The sequence below is a fragment of the Zonotrichia albicollis genome, chromosome 4 (genome assembly GCF_047830755.1).
Source record: "Zonotrichia albicollis isolate bZonAlb1 chromosome 4, bZonAlb1.hap1, whole genome shotgun sequence".
NCBI classification, from domain to species: domain Eukaryota; kingdom Metazoa; phylum Chordata; class Aves; order Passeriformes; family Passerellidae; genus Zonotrichia; species Zonotrichia albicollis.
Window position 1 is genome coordinate 48,698,566 of NC_133822.1, and position 24,473 is coordinate 48,723,038.

At 37.4% G+C, this 24,473-nt stretch overlaps 1 protein-coding gene across 2 annotated transcripts in view; it reads right to left on the reverse strand.

The window, feature by feature from the left end:
• The window catches only part of LGR5 (leucine rich repeat containing G protein-coupled receptor 5), a 91,733-nt gene that overhangs the window by 30,499 nt on the left and 36,761 nt on the right, over positions 1-24,473 (reverse strand). For both annotated transcript variants that reach the window (XM_005480602.4, XM_074539728.1), the window contains exons 2-4: positions 23,994-24,065; positions 9,530-9,601; positions 7,886-7,957 (exon numbers count right to left, since the gene is read on the reverse strand). In XM_005480602.4, coding sequence (XP_005480659.2) covers positions 7,886-7,957; positions 9,530-9,601; positions 23,994-24,065 — 216 coding nt within the window. The remainder of the gene's footprint in view (positions 1-7,885; positions 7,958-9,529; positions 9,602-23,993; positions 24,066-24,473) is intronic.

Genomic DNA, 24,473 nt, shown 5'->3' on the forward strand with positions numbered 1-24,473 from the left:
AACCCGGGTATATTCCACAACCAAGAAATTCCTTAATATCTTTTTGGAGTGCCTTGCTTATTCATTTAGGTTTAAATCAAATGCTAGATAGGAGATTAGGAAGGAGATTTCTCCCAAGCCATTTTTCCCTCTGAAATGAACAGCTATTACATGGATTGCCTCATTTTGAATGGATGAGGGCCAGAACACAATGAAAGGTCTGCAGAAGATGGAAGCCACGAGGAAGTCAAGGATAAAGTGTTTCTTTTGATGTTTAAGTTTAAAGCAGGAGAGGTAAGACCAAAGGAAAAGGGACTGTACCTAAGAGGTAGGGGGAGGCAGAGAAGTGGGAGCACAGGAGACTCATGTTGGGCATGGTAGATTAAAGAAGGTGGCACTTCTCCCTCTCGTATCACCTTCCTCTTCTCCTGACTCAGCTCTGTAATGCAGGGAGCCTCAGTCAAGTTTCTCCATGAAGTCTGGAGCAGTGATGGACAGGGCCTGTCTGGGGAGGGCACAAAGGCCAGGAGAGGGTCACTTGCAGCCCGCCATCTTTGTTAGTGTGTTGGCACACAGACTCTCTCAGGGGCTTGTTCACAGGATTGACTAAAGTACCACTTAGGTAATGGCAAGTGACATCTAAACTAGCTTTAAAAAGTGGATGTAATAAAAATAGGGCTGGCTGTTGTGAGCCATGTTTTTCAAACCTGGTTTTTTAAGCAGGATATCCCCTTCGGTCCACAGGGGAAAATGTTAGGACTATTGTAAAAAGCTTAATTACAACACAACAGTCCAGCAGTTCTCATATCTCAGTTTTACAGGACTGATACAAAGAACCCTGCATGGCAACAAGAAGACCAAAACGGACAAATAACAAGCTACAGTTTAGGAGCATTTGTTTCTGTCCCACTGCTCAGCCTTACATGAGGAGGTTTCTGCAGCCCTGGGAGTTTCTCAATCCATAGTGTTTCTCTTCACATTCAGATGTGCTGCTCAGGGGTGTTGGTAAACCTGCATTGAAGATGATGGATGCTGTCTTGCTGCATACAGAGAAGAGGCCAACTGCATTGTTATGTTTATACAAAGATAAAAACCTTGGCTCTGATACTGGGTACTTTCAATCCCCACAACTGAGGAAAAATGGGGGCTAGCAGCTGTTGGGTTATCCCAGGAACCTGGCTACAGACTCAGATCATGACCCCACAGACAGACAGACATGATGATGTGTCTGGGAGCACCCTCAAGTCCTTAGCCAAATGGCTCGGAGTGACCTTTCCTAGCCTCCCAAGCAAGCTGTCACCTTTTGAGGACAGTCCCAGGGGCATGTGATCTACCAGATGAACCCCAGGAATACATTCCCCAGTTCAGGGGAATGTTCTTTGGCATGGGTCAAAAGCATGCCAAGGACTCTGTTAAGAGTGCAGTTGGACAGGGGGCCGCAGCCAGAGCCTGGGAGTGCTCTGAAGCACTGCCTGCCCTGCTTGTGATTACCACAGGGGCCACTGCATGACCCCAGGACCTGACTGGAAACCTGCTCTAAGCCCCTGTGCTGCCAAACACTCCAACAGCAGCCTCTTGCCTCCCACATACCCTGGCGGGCTTCAGCCATGCAGGATGAGTTCTGAGGTTGAGAAATTTGTCTGTCTTAGAGATGTGATAAATCTCCACTCTTTTGAGATTACTCATAAGACAGGAAAGTGTCAGATGCCTGGTGGCTCCTATTGGATGAAAGAATACATCACCAGCTGGCCAGGAACGGCTGATACAGACTCTTTGCACCCCACTTTGAGAGCAACTGACTGGTTGAGTTAGAGGCTGCACATCAAAAAAAACCAGTAGCAAATGCATTTTAGGTAACCTTGCACCTCTATCTTCCTCTCCTTGGTTATCAGTCCAGAAAAATGTCTGTGACTGACAGGGGTGGTCTGATACTCTACTACTGCTTGGTGTTTCAGTCCCTCTTCTGTTGCCCACTGCCCCGGGGCTGCAGCAGCCGGATGGTGAAGGTGTGCAATAAACCAAGGAGACTGCAACAGCGAATTTTGAGACATCTTTGTGTATGTGTAGACATCTGCATGGGTACAAACAACCTCAATTTCAAATGTGGGAAATTCCTCCTCTGGGAGTTTGTGGGTACCCGTTGAGGTACCAGCTTTCTTGAGAAGGATAATACCTTCTGTAGCCTTCATTATCATGGGGTGTGACATGGAAAACCACAACTAAGGCTCCTGTGTTCTTGGGAGAGAATGTAGCTTCATCAAAGTTGTTTGGTCTTTCAATTAAAAAGCAGGATTATTAACAGATGCATCAAAGTGGAAAATAATTGTTCAAATTTAACATTTCTGGGGAAAAAAAAGTGCTGGGTTTTAATTTTAAGCCTGAACTGGAAGAGTTGCAGAACTATGTGCCCTCAAAGTCTTCCAGTGCTTTTTCAGGCTAGACATGGAAACTTCTCTTTAAATGTCAAATATTTGGGAGAGTAGGGGGACATTGAAAAATCCATTTGCTGACCTGTTCCAGACAGGCAACTACTGAGAACATCTGAGATGAATTCTAGATAATATTTTGTATCAAATTTAGTGTCAGCATCAGGTGGTCTATAAATACTGAAATACCCAATAAATAAAATTTAAGAAATCTACAAATTATGTTGGAAAATGCTAAAAAATTTCATTGACACTACTTTGCTGTTACTTGTAAAGTCGAATTACTTTACTTCACAAAATTGCAGCTTTGCAGGTTGTTAAGGGAGAAAAGATGGTTTATTTTTTCCATCTGTCAACTGTTTAAAGTGCTTTGTATGCCATTCTGCCCTATTTTCCACTATCAAAGCAAAAGTCCTTTAAATGTCACAGGAATGAGAGTAAGTGATACAGTAAATAACACTGCTTTGAAATGTTCTTCATGACTGGTGTGGCATGGGCAGTGAGATAGCACCCGACCTGTTCTTAATTTTGACTATTTGTGTGTCTGACAATGCAGCAGTAAGAGCTGTTTAGACATCATTAACAATGATATCTAAACAAGAAAATAAATAGAATGGAAGTTTCATCTACAGTATTCACTGCAAAGGGTTGTGTTACAATAATCCAAATAAAAGAATAGCAGAAGTTTTTCCATATGCAATGACAATTACCCTTTCCTCCTTTATTTAGCAACATTTGAAAATGAAGATCTGCAGCTTTTCAAGTGGCTAGTAATATCAAAGATTAACATATTTGGGAAAAATCAAATATTAACATATTTGGGAAAAAAGTAAAAAAATACTAATGATATGTCATTGCCAGTTTTTGACCATGCCCTGCTTGTTCAAACATACTGAAATTATATGTAAATTCCATTATATAAAGGGTGAAATTAAAAATAAGGTGATTGTACTAGAGAAACAAAGATACTTATTTAAACAAATACCTGCATTAAATGAAAAAAAGTTTGGCAGAAAATAAGCTGCTAATTAAAAATGACACTTGAAAAACACATATGTGTTTATATACATATGTGAAATATACATATGTGATAAGGTATTGAACTATACATATATATTAAAAATCACTAAAAGTTTTCTTGATTTAAACACAAAATGAAGATATTGATGATGTGTGAAACACAAAATCAAGAGTTTTTCTTCTCTACTCTGTTTTAAAGAAATAAATTTTCTCAAGGTGACTAATAGAGATGAGAGCATTCAAGAGACTCTTTGAACCCTGCTGCCACATACTAAGTTGTGACACATCAGTGGTTGTGTGTTCCTTCCTCCCTTTCAATCAAGGTATCTGCACACTCTGTTGTGCTTGGCAGAAATAAATGCCATTTCAATTGTTAGGACCAGCAACCCGGATCATTTGAGCTCACACTAGATTTCTGAGGAAAAATTATGGACTATCCAATAATACAGAAACCCTTCCGCTCAAAACTACGTCTCAAAATCAGCATGTACTCCTTACTTCCTTGATCCTCCTGCCACACAGGGAACCAGAGTCCTATGCAAACATTGCCCATGCTCTGGTAGCTGAACTCATTTATTAATCAAAGCAGCACATCACTGGTTTTGACTACTGAACTACAAAGACTTTTATAAAAATGGAGAATATTTAAATATTGTTTCAATCTTATTTTATTTGCTTCAGTGATAGAAAAAAATTCTAATTCATTTGTTTAGGTTTTCTCATGGATTTTGCTTGTCAAAGGTCAAATTCACAAACCTTACATGTTTTGGGTTAACTTTTGTGCCTATTTCTCATTTTATAGTAATTATTGAGTAATATCTGCTGTCTGAATAAGATTGATCTGTTCTAGAGGTAAGTCAAGCCTTAAGAAATTTATGAATATTTGTCACTCAAACTTGTCATGTCATTCTACATTCTGGCAATGCAACTTGGACAATAAAGTGGAAGAAATTGTTGCTTTTCCTGCAACACATCAGCTCTTATTTTCCATACCACAGGCCATTTAACATCAATTAATGGTTCTATCAATATTGACACCTATACTGTCATTTTTTGCCCTGTAACTGGATAATAGGGAGAGGATATCATCCAGAAATACCCTGGAGGCAAAAATTTGTGACAAATCTGCATTATGAGTGAATGTGGAATATTAGTGTGTGCATATGTACATATTGTGCACACATGCACAATTAAACACGGATACTTCTATAAAAAGGATTTTAACATAATCCTCTTCACATTTATTAAGGTATCAAGGCAGTTGCTATGGTTTGCCCCTTTGCATGACTACCTTTCTTGAGGAAAAACCACAAAAGGAAGATATTTGAGTCCCAACACCAGCTATTTTCCCCCCCCACATATATGCTAACTAAAGCAAAGGGTTAGTGAGGCTTTGAAAAATCATGCCACCTGCAGACCTAAACATAATAAAGAGAAGAAGTTGTTATCTTATAGAAACTGCTCTTGAGAAGGCTTTTAACCTCTTAATTACACTCTTGAAAACACTCCTGCTATTTCAAAGGCTTCAAGAAATAATTCCTATTGTAAATCAGAAACCAATGCAAAACAACCTCGTGAACAGAAAATTCCGAGACTATATGAAACAAGAAACTGAATCTGTGCGCACCTTTATCTGGCAGGCACAACCCCTTTTAAGCAAACAAAAGAATAATAGTTTTCTTTTCCTCAAAGAGGTCTCTTTTGCTAGTGATCGTTTTTCAGGTGATAGTAGTTCTTCTGTACAAACCCCTATCATTCCATCTTGGGTCTGCCAGGCAGCTGTCTAAAGGTTTCTACTGACCATTCCTTTTCTCCCTCTGTTTTAATTCAGTCCTTTAAGTAGACTGCACAAATCCCAGTTTACTTCAACTTCTTCACCCAAGGAAAAAAATATCTGCAACAAAGCCTGAGTTAGACTGTCATTTTGTTTAGCAACTGTACTGAAAATTCAACAATCTTTTTCAGAGTAACAAAGGAACTCTTGTTGGCTTGGCTTATCATGTTTTGGTCCAGAATGTGTATAGAGTGATGTGATCTCAGCAAGATTTTTTTGTTTGTTTAGCAGAAACAAAACCTAATATAGTCTCTAGACCAGCATTTTCTCATGACTTTTTCAAAGATCAAAGGAAAGAACTGTAACCTCAAAAGTATATGGCTGAGATATTTCTGTCTGTGTCTGGTCAATAAAGAAAAAAAGCACTGACCAAATAACAATTATAAGATAATTAATTCTTAGGGCTGTTTCACCTTTAGAAACCTTAACAAATGCTTTGTTTATTAAGGAGGCAAATGTAGTTCAAGACAGGCATAAGAACATGGGAGCTATTACAGTATAATGTGTGTCTGTGTAGTGCTAAGTTATACACAGATGACATGATTTTTTTGTAAATAAACTAATTTCATTAATTTTGGTCTTCAGATTTTGGCTGAACAATATGTATATAAAATATATTAACCTTCTGGTGGAACTTCTTTACCTACACAAAAAAAAAAAAATAGTTTGTTCAACATAGCACATTTCTCAACCAACACATCTTAACTCTAACCAGACTGGTACAGATGCTCATTCTATCCCTGCCAATGTCAGACTTTGACTTGTGATGTTGGTGATCAGTGCACATTGTAGCAACATTTCTCGTGAAAGCTATTTGAACTTCCAGATTGAATTCTCTATTTGGATCTTGTAACATTTTAGGAAAATAGTTTTATTTGAAAGAATTCCGTGACAGTATAAGGTGGTCAGCTAAAGCACAGAGAAGAGTAATTTGACATTTTCCTCTGAGCAAAGAAATGCTTTTCTGCTTTCAATCATCTAGATATGTCATGCTGCAGATTCAAAATCATTAGCTTCTTTAGAAAATTTTGTGATTTATTTTTGTATCAGGTGACAATACAATTTTGTGGATAGTTCAGAAACTGACTCAATTTACTGCATCCTCTGTTTAGACAGCAAAAACATCTTAGTGGTTTCAAAAAATAAAGTGCAAATGCAGCAGAAGAAAGTCTTGATGCCCAAGTGCATGAACAGGTACATGGCAGATGTAGTCCAGTATAGACAGGTGTCAAGAGCGGTGCTGAGGGAAAAGGCAATTCCAACTTTACAGGACAAGTTCTTGAGAAGCTACTAACATGCTAGAAAGAAGTCCTGCAGTTGCAATAAGAATGAAAATAACAGCTTAGCATTCAGTAAAGGTTAAAAAAATTACAAAAAACCAAAGTTTTAAATTAGTAGGAAAGCAAGCAAAACCTCATCAATTTTTGCCCTCTATAAACCCATGGTGCCAAGCTCTTTAAACATTCTGTACAGGGCTCATCTCTCCTTCACTCATCTCAGATCAAATACATGAGAACTGAAAAAGAGTTCAGCAACATGACAAGGATGACAGAGGAATGGAAAAGCTTCCACATGACAGACAATCCTAACAGATTGCATCTGAAAAATTGACTAATAGAAATACAAGAGAGGTATATAAATGTGGTGTACTTGAATAGCAAACTGCTGTTTCCACCTTCTCCGGATGCTGCAGAGAACATCAAATGCGGTGAAAAGTTCCAAGTACATATCAGAAGGTACCTCACCATGCTAGCTCATCAGCAGACATGCAGACACAAAAAATCATGAGTGTTTCACTGACTCAAACTACAATTGTAAAAACCCATAGAAGAAAACCCTTTATCTATCAAAGTCACAACAGACTCAGTGAGTCCCTGAGTGCAAATCTCTGGCTGCTGGAACAGTTTACCAAAGCAGAATTGTACTCTTTGCTGGACCTTCCTGTTTTCATTTGGCACCTGTTATTGCAGGCTGGATGCTGGGCTAGGTCAGCTTTTAGCTCAACTTGATACAACCATTCTTATAGGGCAGAAGCACACCAAAATAATTTCATTCATATCACGAAGCAGCCAATGGTCTGCACTTCACTCTTGGTCCAGCACTTCTGGCAGCAGTTTTGTTAAAACTGAAGCTTGTGGACTGAGTCAGCATGGACAGTCAAGAGCTATAAATACAGAGGCCTGCCTGAAGCCCAGAATATAATTAAGTATCCTGTAGTACATTTTGTTTCATGAGTTATTAGTGTTTTCCATAGTGCTTAAAAAAAAATACACCAAATGAAAAAAAAGAAGGGAGTAATTTGGGATTCCTTCTCTCCCCTGGTAAAGAATACTAACAAGAAGTCATGTTTTTGACAGAAAGCATTGCAAGCCAATGAGTGTCTTCTCAGATGTTGAACCAGTCTATAATGCTGCAAAGAGGCTGCCAGTGTAATGAAATTACTGGATTGAAATCAATTGCTTTTGATGTTTAATTGACAGTACAATTCTCTTGAATAGCAGCTCAAAGAGAATTAAAAGAAAAAGTTGATTCAGCACATTACAAAGCACTATTAACAGATAATTATTGGGTAATTGTATATTACTGCTCATGCAGGGTTGGAAATTGATTACCCAGGGATACTCACAGGGACTGCAGGCTGCGCAGGTTCTGGAGCGCCTCGGTAGGAACCTGCCGTAGCTGGTTATTCTGCAGCATCCTGCATTGGGAGTAGCACAAAAGCCACAATCAACACAGTAAAGATAATTTCTTTCTACTGCAAATTTCCTTCCAAGCTTACCTTCATTGTACTGGTCTTACTTCAAGATTACAAAGAAAGTTACACAAACAGTTCATTCCCCTGCCCCTGTCAAAGGCCTGCTCTCTTCAAGGCAAAGAAATACCTGTAGCATATTAGCTTTGTTAACAGCTAGACATCAGCTCTGAGCAGGATTTTCAAAGCAGCTAAGGAAGCTAAAAGAATAAATCTGATTTGCTTTCAGTAGGGCTTGTAACTTCCTAATTGCCTCCAGTGATTCTGAAATTTTCATTCTCATGCACTGATATTGTTCCCTTTCTGAAATGATTCTATTCTGATAAAGCTGTGGAGGACTGACTCTTGAAATCCTTACTCAGGAAAATGCAACCATGGCAAATCAACTCTTAACTGTGTGAGACATTTATGATTTAGTTTGAATAAAATTTTATCTCTATAATTAAACTGCTTATTTTTTTTCAGTGAAATAAATTTACCCAAACCAAAGGTTGGTAGCAATGACTTGACAAATCTTTTTTCTCAAATATCACATCATTTACCTTGCAAAGATTGAAAAATCACTTTCCACTCCTAAAGAATATTCCTTCTTTTGAATATGGTTTTGTTCATACTACCTAACACCCTTGTTTGGACCAACTCCTACATATATAAATATTCTATGTGAATAAGTCCAAAGTAGTACATGCTGCCTTCAAAAGGAGGCATATTCAATGGGACATTGTAAATGAAATAATTTCTGGCAGGCCTAAATCTGCTTGGGCCAATAAGAACTAGAGCTTGCCAACTTAGAAGTAGGTGGAGCAGGAATCTCTTCATACTTCTTTTCCTACTAAGTGTTTTTTCAGTAGAGATTTGTACAGTAGCACCAGGCTGGGCTTGACACTGCTTAAGAGGCTGGTGCTCTTGCTAATAATGCAGTTTCTGTGAACTTTACATGGGCAAAGATCCCCTCTAGTGTAAACACTGTGAGATGGAGCCTCCTAGTAGTTTTAGTAACTGCATGCACTGTCTTATTACTCCAAATGATATAATTTTATAATATTTGTAATAATTTATATAATAGTCATTACAATGCAAAGAAAAATATATGAAATGTGAACTGTTTTAAATAACATTGTGTTGTATACAATAACGTTTTCCCCCCCATGTCTCTCAAGAAAAGGAAACCCCCAGTTTTTTGTGATGATGAAAAATTCAGCTCAAATCAGGACTTTTGAGATAATTAAAGAAACTATTAACTGAATCAATTTTTACCTTTGATATTGTACAGAGACATCTACAACTTGATGAGCAAGTTGTTTTTAGAAGGCTATTAATGTTTTCCAACTTTTGTTTAGGATACTTTCTATGTGAAAAAACAAAGATTTAATGATGTTCATATGTATCTTCAATTGAATTGTTGAAAATGAGCTGATCAAAATATGTAATTTACTTGATCAAAACTTCACTGGTTAATTAGTTCCCTAGAGCATTTAGGAAATCAGAAATATATCAAACAACACACAGTTTACTTACAGCACTTTAAGACTGAAAAGGCCAGCAAACGCTCCCTTAGGAATGTATGTCAAGCCATTTCCTGCAAGACGTCTGCAAAGTTTGAAAAAGGAAAAGAGTGAACAGCTTTTCTCTTCATGTGGAATTAATTTGGTTGCTAAAAAGTGCAACACAGCTATGTTTGAGCAACTGATGCCAGAGGCAGTAGTTTAAGAGCCTAGTTTTTTCATTAATACACTTTAAAAAAACCCCAACAAACCCCCCTCACCCCAAACAACAAAACAAAAACAAAACAAATCCCCAAAAAGACAACAACAAAAAAAGAGAAGTCTGTAACTGAACTGTTGATTCACTGAGAGCTGGACTGCAGCAAAAAAATTCAATTTCATTGCAAATTTATGATTGAATTATTAATATTCTTTTCAGGGTTTAGAACAACCCCAGCAACTATAATACAGACATAGTGACAACCATTAGCATTATAGGATTTACAGGCATGAACTTTTGGAATTGTGCATGTATGATTTCTGTGAACATTTCACTCATTTGCACAAATATAAAAATATATCCACGTAGCAATGATTAGAGTTCATTGTGAAATAACTACATGTAAAACTACTGTACTGGTGGAATAACAGGTTTCTCTGAGAGCACATGTATAATAGGTTGGCAAAAAGTATATTTGTTAAAATTTGTAGGGCTTTCTCCCCCCTATTTCTACTGCATCCTGCTCTCAGATTGCCTGAAGGTATTTTACAGACCTGGGTAAACAGAGCTAGGTTACACCAAATAACTCTGTAAAGCATATTACTGACGGCATTGTTCTGCTGTAAGGTTTGTGTCTAAGAAAGAGAATCTATTTGAAATGAAATAATGGCATTTCCATTTCCAGTTCCCCATCAGTGCAACTCAAGAGGATCCTGGAAATTATTCAAAGCCAGGTTGGATGGAGTTTTGAGCAACATGGTATAGTGGAAGGCGTCCCTGCCCATGGCAAGGAGTTGAAATTAGATGGTCTCTAAAGCCCTTTCCAACCCAACCCACTCTATGATCTTGCATTCAGCCTTCTGACATCACAACTCAGCCTGAATTTGCTGCGATACCTGTGCCCTACCTGGAAATCTCACTGGTGAGGCACAACTTGCTAGTAAAGTTCCTTTGAGTCAGTAGGGCCCCAGTGTATACTCCTGGCTGACAAAACCCACAAACTGATATGATGTAACCCCTTTGCAGAACAAGTTAAACCAAGTGGAATTGTATGCTCCATCAGCCAAGATACTGCACACCAGGATTGCAGAGCCCAGCTGATGTGATACCAGAGCTGGCATTTGATTCAGCCCCTGGCCCCTCAGGAAAGAACTCAGGACTAGTTCCAGGAATTTCCTTAGGTACCAAGCTGCAAGAGAGGAACCTACAGTGCTGAAATAGGCACCAGATTTGCTAATACTGTTCATGGAGAAGGCTGGAGTCCCAAAGATCCAGCACTGATTGGCCCTTAAATGTTGTTTTCTTTTGGGATTGAGCTTTCCTGGAGCTAACCACAGGGTCCTGTGCACACCTTGTTTTTAGCCACTGCTTTCATACAGAAAATAAAAAGATACATTTGGCTACATGTTGAAAAATAAAAGGAAAGAAAAAAAAAAAAGGAAAAGAAAAGAAAAAGAAAAGATCTAGATCTTAGTTCCAGAGATTTTTCAGGAATTTTCAGTCAGTGGAAGAGGTTCTTTCCTGCACAGACATCCCTGCTGAACTACGTAACCTGCAATGTTGAGCTAGCTCTCTCTGTTACACCAAGGTGATTGTGCTCCGCAATGACAATCAGCATCAGGCAGAGCTGCTGGGCTTGTCTCTCACTGCAGACTGTAGGGGAGTCTGATCTCCATGCATCTGAGAACTGGGCACAGGCAGCTGAATTCCCACAGGCAGATGTGTAAACCAACCTGGTTTGCTCTTGCTCCAAGATGAGGCACTTACTGGCTCAGATGTGAGGGCCTTTTTTCAGATGTGTGAGGGCCCTCTGCAAGCTTCAGCTTTCATTCTCAACACAAATGGCAATGACTTTTGGGTTGTTCTTGGATCAAGCAGGCATGCATTATGTTAGGAACAGCAGATTGTGCTCCTGGAAGTAAATGCCTTTTGTGGATCACTAACCAGTAGAGGCAGAGACCTGTCTAATTCTGATTTCAGTTCTTGTGACATGATTGTTTAAAAGAAAACCTAAAGAGTACTTCATCCCTACAGCACCTTTTTGCTCTGCCATTTTGACAACATGATTGGACACAATTCTGGACTTGAGCTCAGCATGAGCCAGAAAGTTATGGGTTTCCAAAACCTTATTGGAAATAAAAGAAGGTGCAGGTATTGAGATTTTCACTTTGGTTACTGTTGTGAGTGTCATATGGAAAACCTGATAAAGAGCAGAGAACTAAACCCACCTGTCTGAAGACTCAAGAGCATGCTCTTTCAGGCCTCCACTCCTTCACTCACAACTGAGGCAAAGCAAACTGCCCAATGCACTACATTTTAATACCCCCTGTTTGGACTTAATACTCTTCACAAAGAGGGCTAGCTGAGAAAATCAGACCTATTTAAGAGCTCCTGGAGGAGGGCTGTGCCAATTACCAAGCATGTGTCCCCTGACTGTAAACGCAGGACTGTGGCAATGACACTGTGCAGCTTTAATTTTTCATTTCAATGGCTAAATACTCGCTTTTCCCAGCTTTGTAGCATCTTAGTGGCTCTCCACAGCATGCCTTAATGTTCGGTGTTTTTTGAAAATGTACAGCTGTGCTCCTGAGCTGTTCTGAGTGGTAGTTATCCAAACTGTTAAAACCAAAATGTAATTTTTGATACTTGGGGTTTTTTTCAGACTCCAACCCTTTAAAAAAATTTTTGCTTCTTTTCCTTTTAGATCACTACTTAATTATTCAAAATGTCTTGTACAAACAATTTAGATAGATGTAGAAAAAAACATGTTAAACTCTTTGGTAGGCACAACTTCCGTATTTACTCCTTGTGAGTGTGTTTCAACCTCAGGTCATTCTTGAAGTTCTGCTTTGAATATTTTTCAGTTTGAAAGGAGCTCTCACTAATTTTACAGACAGTAATTAGAACTACCTTATATGATATTCCTCTGCTGATGTAGCAGCAGATGATGCTCTTCATGTACAACCCTATGTACTTCAGCAAAGGGTTACATCAAGTATATCACAAATGCCATGTATGGATATGCATGTCCTTGTAGTTGTCTCACCAAACAGCCTGACAGGGTCAGGAAAGGCAGACATCTGGCAACAATTATTTTTGATGTAACAATGTTGTCTGGACTCATTTACCATGCTAAAACCTTTTCCATTATGCACTTTTCATGATTGTCTCTGGAACAAGTTCAGCAAAAGCACCTATCTGTCCCCAAGACACACTGTGAAACCACTTCTGGCACAATAGTAGCATCTTCCCAGCCCATTAGAATTCCCCATCACTGCAGTATTTGGTAAAAATCATCAAAAATATTCATTTGGATGGTTGTCTAATTCTTTTAGTATTCTTGGATAAAAGTTAGCATATCAGTCCTTTATAGCATGCCTCAAAGCTCAGGAAATTTGGTTTATTTGTTTCTGATAATATTTAATGTCTTCCTTTAAGCATTTTCTTGCTATTACTGTGTTTCTATTCTCAGCCTTGGAATAAGGGAAATTTCATCCCATTGTTGACACTACAGTATGTATCAAGTGTCTACACTCTTCTCCACTTCAGCTATTTTGTTTTCTATTACCTAAATTACCTCAGGGAAGTTGCTCAATATTTTACTGAATTTTGGATGTACTTCAGATAGTAATTTTAGTCTGAATGGGTAAGCATAATTTTCCCTGAATGAATGAGAATGGACACAGTACATGTTTCTATAGCTGAGTATTTAGTTAATAACTTCGGAGCACAGGAATGAAATCAGTTGTTTTTAGAACCTTCATAATCAAATGGTTTACTCTTTTTGTTTGAACAATTTTGAACATCCCTTTTAAAAAGTTCTTTTATTTTAAGCACATCTGACATTAGTTTAAAAATCTCTCATATTAGAGATATCTCATTAAGTACATTTAGGCTTAAATATATCACATCTCTTTAATGAAAAAGTAATCCAAAAAGATCCTATTTTTTGCATTATGTTGTTTCAGATTTAGATTTTGCTTGCACTGCTTTGAATAATCTTGCAAACTAATGGAGGCTGGAAAAGTTTACAGAGAAGAGCCAACACATATTTCCTTCAGTACCTGTTACTTGCTACGCTTGGAGTCAGAGTACTTTTGTCTTAGGCATAGTTTTTATACTACTGCAAGTTTCTTTCTAAAAGATGTAAAATAAGTGAGCTGTGATACCTGGACCCTGACAGGTACACAGAAAAGCAAGTGACCTCCATACTTTTAAATGACAGTAGTTTATAAAATATCTTCAGTGCCACAGAGCTGAAGTGGCAATCAGTGCTCCCTGCTGAAATCGTTGTAGTGCTGTAGTTCATGGCCTATGGGCCGATCTAAGAAAAGATGTGTTTGGCTCTCCTTTGAGTGTACCCCATCTGCTGACCCCTTTGACATATTCTGACCTCTTCTGCAGTGTCATAGTTCTGAGAGATGGTGGTCATCCAGTCAAAAGAATATTCCCAGACAAGAGAACTAAAGCTCCAAAAATTATCAGAAACTTTGTTCTCATTTTCCTTTGATTGTCTGAAAAGAAAAAAACTTCATTCATCAGAAGGAAGCAAATAAATATGAGTTGTGACTGAGAACAGTCAACTTTACATTTCTAGTACAAAAATTTTTCTTTGCCAGCTCTAAACAGCTTTTTCTGTGGATGTTTTCTGCACCAGGACAAACTTTACCTGGTACCAAGCATCTCCTCTATAACTGCTGGGATGAAGGTGAACTTGAAACACTACAAAATCTTCTCTACAGATAAAAAAACTGTGGAATTTAATAAAGAAAACACATTTCCACTAACTGTAGGAAGAACCTGTGGGAAATCTAACCCATCTACTTCTCAGTCTGCAGAAGACATTGACAGTACAATATTGGTAGTGGCTGCTTTCCTTCTCTGCTTAAGTAAGACCTAGTCCAGCTAGATCAGATGCTGATCAGACATCTGTGGAGTGTATTTCCAAATCTAGTAGTATCAAAATTAAAGAAAAGACATGAAAGGGAGGCAACTGTCTCCTTAGGAAAAAGCATATATTAACATTGATCAATATTCATGTGTTCTAAGAGGATTAGCACAATGGAGTTTTCTGGGACAAGTTACTTATCAAATATTGCAAGGTGTTGAAACAGGAGAATAGATGACACTGGATCTCAGTGTCACTCAACATGTAATGGTAATAAAAAATGTAAAAGGAGTCAAGATTCACTATTGCAAAGTGAAACTGTTGTATTTCAGAACAGATACAATTACGTAGAAATTAATCACACTGAAATTTCTGATAAATATATTTGACTCATAGTATTTGCCAGTAAACTATTATATGAATACCAGACTGACTCAGTGTTTCTAGACTAATGCCAGTGCATGCCCTTTAATACAGATTTGTTTATATGTCATTGTATCACTTGTGTTGCATTATATTTAATCAGTTCCCATGTAGTGCAATATCTTATACAGAATGGAATGGTGAGTGCAATCTGAAATCTTCAACTGTGTGAAGATACAGAGGCATTTCTACAAGAATAATTCTGTGAACTAAAATCTTTCTGTATGTCTCTGACTCTGCATTTTACTTCTGTTCACTAATTGGTTTGTTGATTTTATTTAAGGAATAAGAGCAAAGACTGCACATGCTAAGACAATGTTATCATGGATAGGTCTACATCCATATATCTATTTTTGTACCTATATCTATGACTAGGTTAATATCAACAGAGTCACAATTCAGTAAGCTTTATGTTTTTTTTTTGAAAACAGATGTTCCATTCATCACTTATTCCATTATATGCTCCAGCTAAAAACCTCTCCAGACAGAAAATTGAAATGAAATTACATAGAAGAATCTTCTTTCTGTGAATATAAATTGAAAATTCAGAAGGCCTGAGACAGTGAAAAACCCCAAAAGATGGGCCTGGTCGGCTGTATGTGGTACCTTCCTGAATTTGGTGCTAAAACACTAGTATGTAGAAAATTCGATTAAAATTAATGTAATCATGGACTGTGTCTTTTATACCCTGTGTACAGATAAGAAACTCTCTTTTGTAATTTGAAACTTCTTTCTTAAAAGCCTGCCCTGCCTCCTCCAACTGCCATAATTATTCTGAATACCTGATAAAGATCCATGGTGAAATATCAGTCTCATTGAAGTCAGGGGAAAAATTTGTGCTGACACAAGTAGAAGTGGGGCTCTCATTTGCATCCTGCCACAGTATCATATTTGCCAGTAATTTACTTCTCTCTGAGGAGCTGCACCAATAACACTTCTATCAATCCTTAACTTACAACTCAATTTCTAATGGCGGAAATGGCGACTTGGGAAGGAACAGCATGGAAGTATAACAAGAAAACATAAATTTCGAAATCTTTTTCTAGAACAACTTGTTCCAGTATAAAAAATTGCCTTTATTCAAGGAAGAATTTACCAATCTTGAATCTTGCCTCAGTCCTGTTAGAGCTACACAAGCACACGGCAACACATATATTTACTCCACTTATATAAATATATAGCCAATATGTAATTTATATATTTTTATTTCTAATTTTCTTCAGCTTACATTATGTCGATAAATAGGTAATGTGAAACGTTCCTGCTGCTTACATCAAAAAATCTTTGGCAATATGGATATTCATATAGCATTTAAACAAAGTCAACTAAAACCTTGATTTAAGAGTTTGATTTTATATGTATTAATGATTATTCTCAGGCCAATACAATAGAAATGTATTAATTAATAGATGATTAATTGCAGTATTAATAATTCACAGATATCAGCATATATTTCAAAATGTTTTTTAAGAGTTACTTTGCTAGCCTAGGAATTTAAATGTTAGTGTGTAATTATATTTTTATATTTCTATCTGTCATGTTAATTAAAACTATAAAATTACAGTAATATAAAAAGAAATATGAGTCAAATAATCTATTAAAAAATCTGATGGTCAGAGAGATCAAAGAAGAAAATGTAAATATACTCTCCTTTCTTTAAATAAGGGGAGAAGAGTGTGCAAGTAATAATTGTGCTGCATGTTACGTTTATTGCTACTTAGAATTTAGTTGGAAATTCAAATACAACACAGTCTGCTCTTGCTTTAGGGCCTAATTGCCTTTTAAAATGCATGTGCCAAATTCTCGTAGGGTGTCAACTGGAATAACTCCAACAGACCTAAAGCAGTTGGAATGAAATCAGTGTGTATTTGATCTTGAACTGGCTTTGATGAAACAGATCATAGATTTTTGTCAGTTAAGAATATGGTTCAAAACATACAGTTTCTTTCTCCACTTAAAAAGGCACAGACTCTTTCTGCATCCAGCATGGTTGTGATCCAATCACCGCTAAAGACAACTGATCTGTTTCTTTGTGAAGCTGTCCCCAGCCAGCACTGACAGCAGCAGCTCCTTCTGCTGAGCAGGTATCCAAGTACCTGCCTCCCAATCAAAGCAAGGACAACTGTCAGGAGGGACTCCAGCATGGCCAGGACATCCCACACTGCTCCCAGCTGTGGATCTCATGGATACAATCATTAAGAGGCAGTACCTCTATGGCTGAAGAAAGTTGTCATCAAATCACAACCCTCAGAACGATCTTAAAATTTCTTTCTCAGTATTTAAATGCTACAGCAAGATGGAGCAATAAATGGTGGACCATACACAAAATATTTCCTAGGCTGGGTCTCCCAAGTGTCATTTACACTTCTGATGCTGGTTTTGGTTTTATCCCAGTAGTGTCAGTATCATCAGAAAAGGCAGGAAATAATAATAATTAATAGCAGGAACTGGCTGAAGTGTACTGCAGCACCCAGCAGTACGATCAAACTGAAAATAATGAAAAAAGTATTAGCTGTTTAGTCATTTCTGTGTGATAGGCAAAGAACACAAATTGTGTAGATCCAGGTTTTGAGATTGCTGCTGTTTTCTGAGTGGTTCAATGAGGCAACGGCAATTAATTACTGGAGGAATTCCGTCTACTCCTCTTTGAAAATTCAAATAAACAACTTAGAGGGAAAAATTTGGTTCTACTGTGCTTGAGAACCTATTAGATATAAACGTGATGTGGTCTGAATTCCTTACCCATCATCCTAAGCAAGTGAAAAAAATTGACCCATGTAGGTACCAAAAGTTCTCACTGCACTGAAATTAAGCAGTCTACAAACAGGCTGAACTTCCACTGACAAAAAGAAGGAAATTATTTCTGCATACTTGCTACTGCAGCACAAAGAGCATGTGTAAGACTTAAATTAAAATCCTGCCTCAGGATCTACAGATATATAGCATGCTTCACCCTAGTTTAATTAAGTGTAATGTCACTATCTGTATTGATCACAAAACACAATAAGCACTTCCAATGACTCTTTTTGATGTTCTAAACTAGTTCCTAATGAATATTGCTGGATAATAAATTACAAGTACCAGAAAGCATTTATAAGCTACAAGCCAAAACCAAACTTCAACAGACACTCAATAAGGGTAATGCAGCAGCACTGACAAGGTTTCTTGGATTTCAACCTAGAACATTTATTGCTTCTGCTTGCAAGCATATCTGAATGTTTTTGGTTTTCTTTTATCTTTTCCCTATCCCACCATCTCCCCTTCTTCCCCTTTACCCCACAGATGCAGAGCAGTTTCAGTATCAAGGTTGCTCTGTGCAATTTGCATTAACATTTCCAGAATAATTATCCGTCAGCACAAGCTATACAATAAGTAATGCAAGCAGCTCTGATTTAGTAAGGCATTTGCTCTGTTGTTTTTCTCTCTCCCTCCTTTTTTTTCCCTGTTCATCATCTTGTTATTCTTGATAAGATGGCAAAAACGGCAGTTTGGAGGATGTCAGGCTGATACATCCACATGGGCAAGTTCTTTGCTGCTACTTGCTTTGGTGACATCAAAGGGATGGCATCAAAGGCAGTGAGAACTCCAGAACACCAGGGCCCTTGCTTTGTGGATTTAAAGGTTACAAGTTGTTAGCTCATACAGTAGGAATCCTCTGTGCTTGAGTTTGTTCTGTTTTAGTAAACCTAAACTGTGCATGCAAAAAAAGGGGAGAAAACTTGTAATTATTTCCAACTGATTAACTAGGTAAACATCTCCTTACTGTTTTTACCAACTTATTTCAAGACCACTGGTGCACTTCCCTCTGTCAGGACTTTGGGTGCAGCTCTATATTAAAGCAATGTTGGGAAACCACAGTCCTCAGGTATGAGCAAAATCTGTCTTGCAGCAACAGAATTTACAGTGTGCCATGGGCCATTTGCTAGGCTGGTGACAGATATTTCTCACTGACAAACACCATGAATTGAACACAGTGACACAGTCTGATCTGCATGATGCACACATGAAGTGAAGAAACCAAATTTGCAATTTATGTGAAGAAGCTGAATTCACAACTTAGGTGTTAGATTGTGAATGGCTCTGAAATTATCTGGGGGATCACAAGTCATTTAGCAGTAACAGTTTTTGAAACTTTAGCTGATGGAGGTGACACAAACCAATTTCCACCAGGACCAGCTCTGCTAAACCCTGCTGTGCAAGAACTGTAAAACTGGTATTGAAGTGACATTGGAATGTGTGGATAGTTTGAGACCACTAGATGATACTCTCTTTTTATTTTAGCTCTGCATGTCAGTTGCCAGCATTTTTACTCTTGCCTTAGGGGCTTTTAAATGTATGCAGATTAACCTTTAGGAAATATTTTAGTATTTAATGTTAATGTTAATTTAATGTTAATGATTGTTGAAGTAAATTACATGATTCTCCCACTTTCTGAAAAAAGTTTTGGACTATGGCTGCAGCACTTTCATAATGTTTTCTACCAGCTTATGTTATAGTTTAAAGTACAGAATCTGTTTCCAATGCTAGTCCTAATATGCCTACACCAGTACAAAACAAAAGACTGTACAGGACTCCAAGAGCAAATGCTTTCAGTCTTCAAAAATGTACATGGCCAGAGATCTCAGTCCCACATCTCAGAGTCAGTGGGGAAAAGATCACCTGGTTCCCATTAACCCTTTGAAAACCTCTTTGCAGCAAGAAAGAGTGAATGGAGGGAGAAGTGAAAAAAAAAAAAACAACAAAAACCAACAAGCTCACAACACATCATGCCTGGTAATTTAGGACTTTTTCACAAATACAGTGGCTTCTTGACCACTTTTGGAGTGTAAAGGGATTTCAGGACAAATCATGGTGAGATTCACATAATACATCTCTTATGTACTGTATCTGCAGTTTTGTACCTCTGTATTAGAGTAAATTGTGCTTTTAAAGGCACTTTTGCCTGAGAGATCACTATAATAATGCCAAGATCAATCTAAAAACTTTGTATATATATTCATTTGTTTTCAAGATTATTTTAAAATAATCATATGTGTCAGAAAACATTCTTGCAGTGCAGGTAGATTGCAAATTATTTGGGGTGACTTCATTACTTGATTTTGTAGAAAAGAGGTTATTTGGGACTGTACTGCTCTGTAGTAAAATAACTGTAATACAACAGCCTTTTGTTGCTCTTTTACTGAAACACCTAATTGAAGTTGCTGAAAAATAGCAATTTACTAAATATCACTTGAAGGTTTGCTTATCTGTGGAATGCTTCTGGGTTTAAAATTAAAACTTTATATATGTGCATGTGTGGGTGTCTGTGCATATATTTATGCATATATATTTATATGGGGCTATGTATCTAGTTGGAGAGATTTTGTAGGTAGGTCTGATTCAAATAGTTTTAAATCATTATTGGCTTTCTTCCTCATGTTTCATTGAGACATTAATTTCTAAAATAAAGTAGTTTCAGGCATTGCTTTGAAGTGCAAGTAATCACAAAATATTAGGTCTCCACTCAGATGTAGTTGCCTCTAAAACTGTTGAGTCCCACCCTTTAGATTTTTTAAAAATCTTTTTTCCATTCATTACTCTAATTCACCACTCTATTAGAACAGGCATTCTACACATCCTGTATAATGACATATGTCTAGAAATAATCCACATGAGAGTGAGTCTTGGATTCGGTCAGACTGATAAATATCTGCAGTTATTTTGAATTTATAATGAAGAATTTGACTTAATAGCGTTGTACAAGTTCATGCAGCGCAATTTGCTGATAATCAAGCTGCTGAAACATACTTCTTTCTTGGTGGGAGTTCTGTCATACATGTTTTAAGAGAAAATTAAATCTGAAAGGCCCATCATTTTCACAAACAGAAGATTTGCTCAGAATTCATTATTTTGAGAGTTAGAAAGTCTCAAGTATTTCAACATTTTCCAAAAGTTTTGGAGGAACATGCACCCAAAAAACACTTTCAATATGTTTCACTTTAGTGATCATAGTCTTTGATTAAGAATAAGTACCAGTCATAATCATCAGGTTTGCAAGAATGCTGCATGGGGAGGTGTCTAACCTTGGCTGTAAAAGTGGACCAGACTTAGCCTGGAAGGTCAGAACCGGCTAACCAGATCTGTCTTATATGCCACTGTTTTGGAATCAAAGCAATTAGTTTAACTGCTTTAACAAAACCTCAGTTCTTTCAGGATAATCACTTAATAGTATTGCCAAACCAGGAGTAAGGATGTAACATCTAAGCTAAAATTCAGTGTTCAGTCACGAGCTTTTATCAGATATTTGAACCAGATCTCTAATAAAGAGATTAATGAGACTTTTTTCAGCACTAGAAAAACCCTGAAAGCTGCATTTCAAGCTCCTGCTGTTGTGTACTTCAAAGAACAGATGAACATTTCTAAGACGGATTTTAATTTTATGAAACATTGCTTTAGTAAAGATCATATAAAATCTTACTACAACAATGTCTGAATTGTGGGCTAAGTTTTTTTTCAAGAGTACCTTTTAAATGAGCCACACAAACAAAGCACAGATTTCTCAGGTAAACTGGAAAAAAAATCACATGGATGGGGAAAAAAATTTCATATGTATAATCACTGCTCAAAAATTAATATAGGGGAGCATGAGGACTACAATGGTTGTTCTCCCTCACTTCAAAACTGAATAAAATCAAAAATTCCCTTTCTATTGTCTATACATTTTTCTACATAATACTAGGCTGAATTGCCTTGCATGCCTCTGAACACCAAACAATCTCTCAGCACAATGAGAAGTTGCCTCACATCAGTTGCCTTCCATCTTCCAAGGCTTCCATTTTTTAAGCTTATTTTAAAAGTGAATACAAACTTATAGAAGTTTGTAGAATAGAAGGAATTAATGAAACAGCACTAAACTAATGAGAAATAGAAGTGATTGTCTGGTGTGAAACAAATGGAAGAGTTGAATATGTATATGTAGAACAAAACACAGTAAAAATATAAATACCTTGCTGGTATTTCCAGCAGGTAAAAGACTGGAATTACTTAATTTGGAGCAGAGGCTTGTAAGAATACAGGTTTAATATTTCCAGTGAAAAAGGTAGGCTCAGCACAAGGAGAAGGTAAGAACACTTTCAAAGGTCTTGATTAGGAAGCTGATATACACCACACAAGAGTTCCCAAGCAGTGACTTAACTCTTACAATTTGGGCCATTTACCTGCCCAGGGAGGTGGAGACACCATCTCTGGAGGTGTTTAAAAAAAATAATGCATGTGGCACTCAGTGGTTGCTAAGGTGGTGTTAGGTCATAGGTTGGACTTGATGATCTCAAAAGTCTTTTCCAACCCCGCTGATACTGTGATTCTGTGATTTAATCATTAAATTAAATAGTGAAGGTAACCTGGATGTACTAGAATTTCCTTCCAGGAAAAGCCGAAACTTTCATTTAATTTCTTTCCTTTAACGGCCAGAAAGCAATTGGGCTGGCTGGTTTTAGTAAGGTTATTACAACTGACAGGAGATTGGACAAGCAAACAAGAACATGATGAAGAACTCCGCAAGCAGGGGCTTTGAGGCATGATTCACTCCATATGCAACTAATATTGTTAACACTTAGCGTGTGACATCCCTCTCTGTTTTGCTCCTGTTTGTTACATTATTTGAAAGTTGCACTAATGGCAAGACAGATATTGAGAACCAAAGGAAAAGAGTAAGTAAAGGAAGAGAGACAGAATAAAATGAAATAAAGCTTTCCAAATAGAAGTACTGAGAGTAATAAAAATAAGACAGGAAAGGAAAACCTGCTTGCAAATAGGGTATTGTCTGAAGTTAGCATACAAAATGGTTTCAATTTTTTTTTTTTGGTTTGGTCAGTTGTTGGTTTTTTTGGGTTTTTTTGGTAGATTCTGACAGGAAAGACCAAGTGGCAAAATTCAATTGAGAGTAAGCTAGGACACTGAAAATTGTCAGTGCAATACCCACCTAAATTGCAGAGGACTGTACACATTTCATAGCTTAAAACAGACAACATCTTTGCAAGAAGGGTAGCACCATGACTTTGCACACATCTTATATGGATTTAATGGCATGTTAGCAGCTAAGAGTGCTAAAAAAAAAGGTTTTCAGTTCTAAAAACTTAAAAGCCACATTTAATAAAAGGCTTTTAATCAATATTTAGAGGTACTCAGGCAAATACAGGTGCCAGCTTTTTTTCACAAGATCTATGGTGCATCATTTATGGAGTCTCCATCACTCCTCAGAAACCTAAATTTTCTTTTAAGCTCTGGCCATTATAACTAGAGTCACTGCCAAATCCAGGTCTCATGAATGCACAATCTTTTCACTTTTGGTTAGTCACAATCACTTCAAGCCAACATTCCTCTTTTGATGTTGTGCTTGATCAGCTAGTTTTCCCAATGCACATTTTTCCCCACGGTGAATGTAGTAGATAGCGTAACTAAGCTCTTTGCAGGATTCTGTACTCCACAGTCAGCCTTCAGGGATGCTAAGTTTAAGAGTAAGGAAACAGTAATTAAAAGTGATTAGGACAAGAAGCTTCCATAATATGAAATGTGGACTCAATTGTCCTTGACACCGGCAGAACAAGGCAGCAGGTTTTGGTTTTGATTACAGCTTTACTTGGGATTTTAATAAACATGAGCCAGTATTCAAACTTTTAATATCCTGCTGTTTAACTATTTCCAAAAAGTAATCCAGCTCTTTTAAACAGTCCTTGTTTAAAAATTTTAATTTGTTTGGCTCTGTCTCTGCTTAGAGAAGTTGTAGCCTCATGGTAACTCTTTTATAAGTTCATTTCCAGAATCACAGCAATTGTTTTTTTTTCAACTAAGTGTTTCCGCATGTGCCAAAAGTGTCAGGCTGACAGCTTTCCTGCACCGTTTTATCTGGTTCCCACAGTAAGCAGGAGAGACAAACACAGGAATGTGTCTAGTGCTGACTAGGCCCATCAAGGACACAATGATACTTACAGCTCTTCCAGGAAGCGCAGATTGTGCACAGGGTTTGAGGGCAGCTTAGTAATGTTGTTCATACTGAGATCACTGTAGGGGAAAACAGACAGAGACTTAATATGGCAAGCCACAACTGTGGCATCCAGCTGTTCATTCCACACATTTTTAAGTACTGCATTAATAAAAATTAGTTCCTCTGCCAGAATTGATGAATCATTATCTACTTAACACATTAAACACTCCTTTTTCATATGTCAGACCAATACAGGCTGTAGCATGTTCCTCATTTCCAGAGATTTTGGAATGTTTTATCATGCTCTATAAATCAGCTAGAACACTACACAACACTTTCAGTTGACATAATTTTAATAAATCACTGTACTATATTAAAATGTACTTGGAGTAGTAAGGGAAAATTACGATGCTTTTTGTTGTTGTAGCACTGCAGTACACTTGGTTTACTACAGTAGACAGACAAAAGCAAATATATACAAAGGA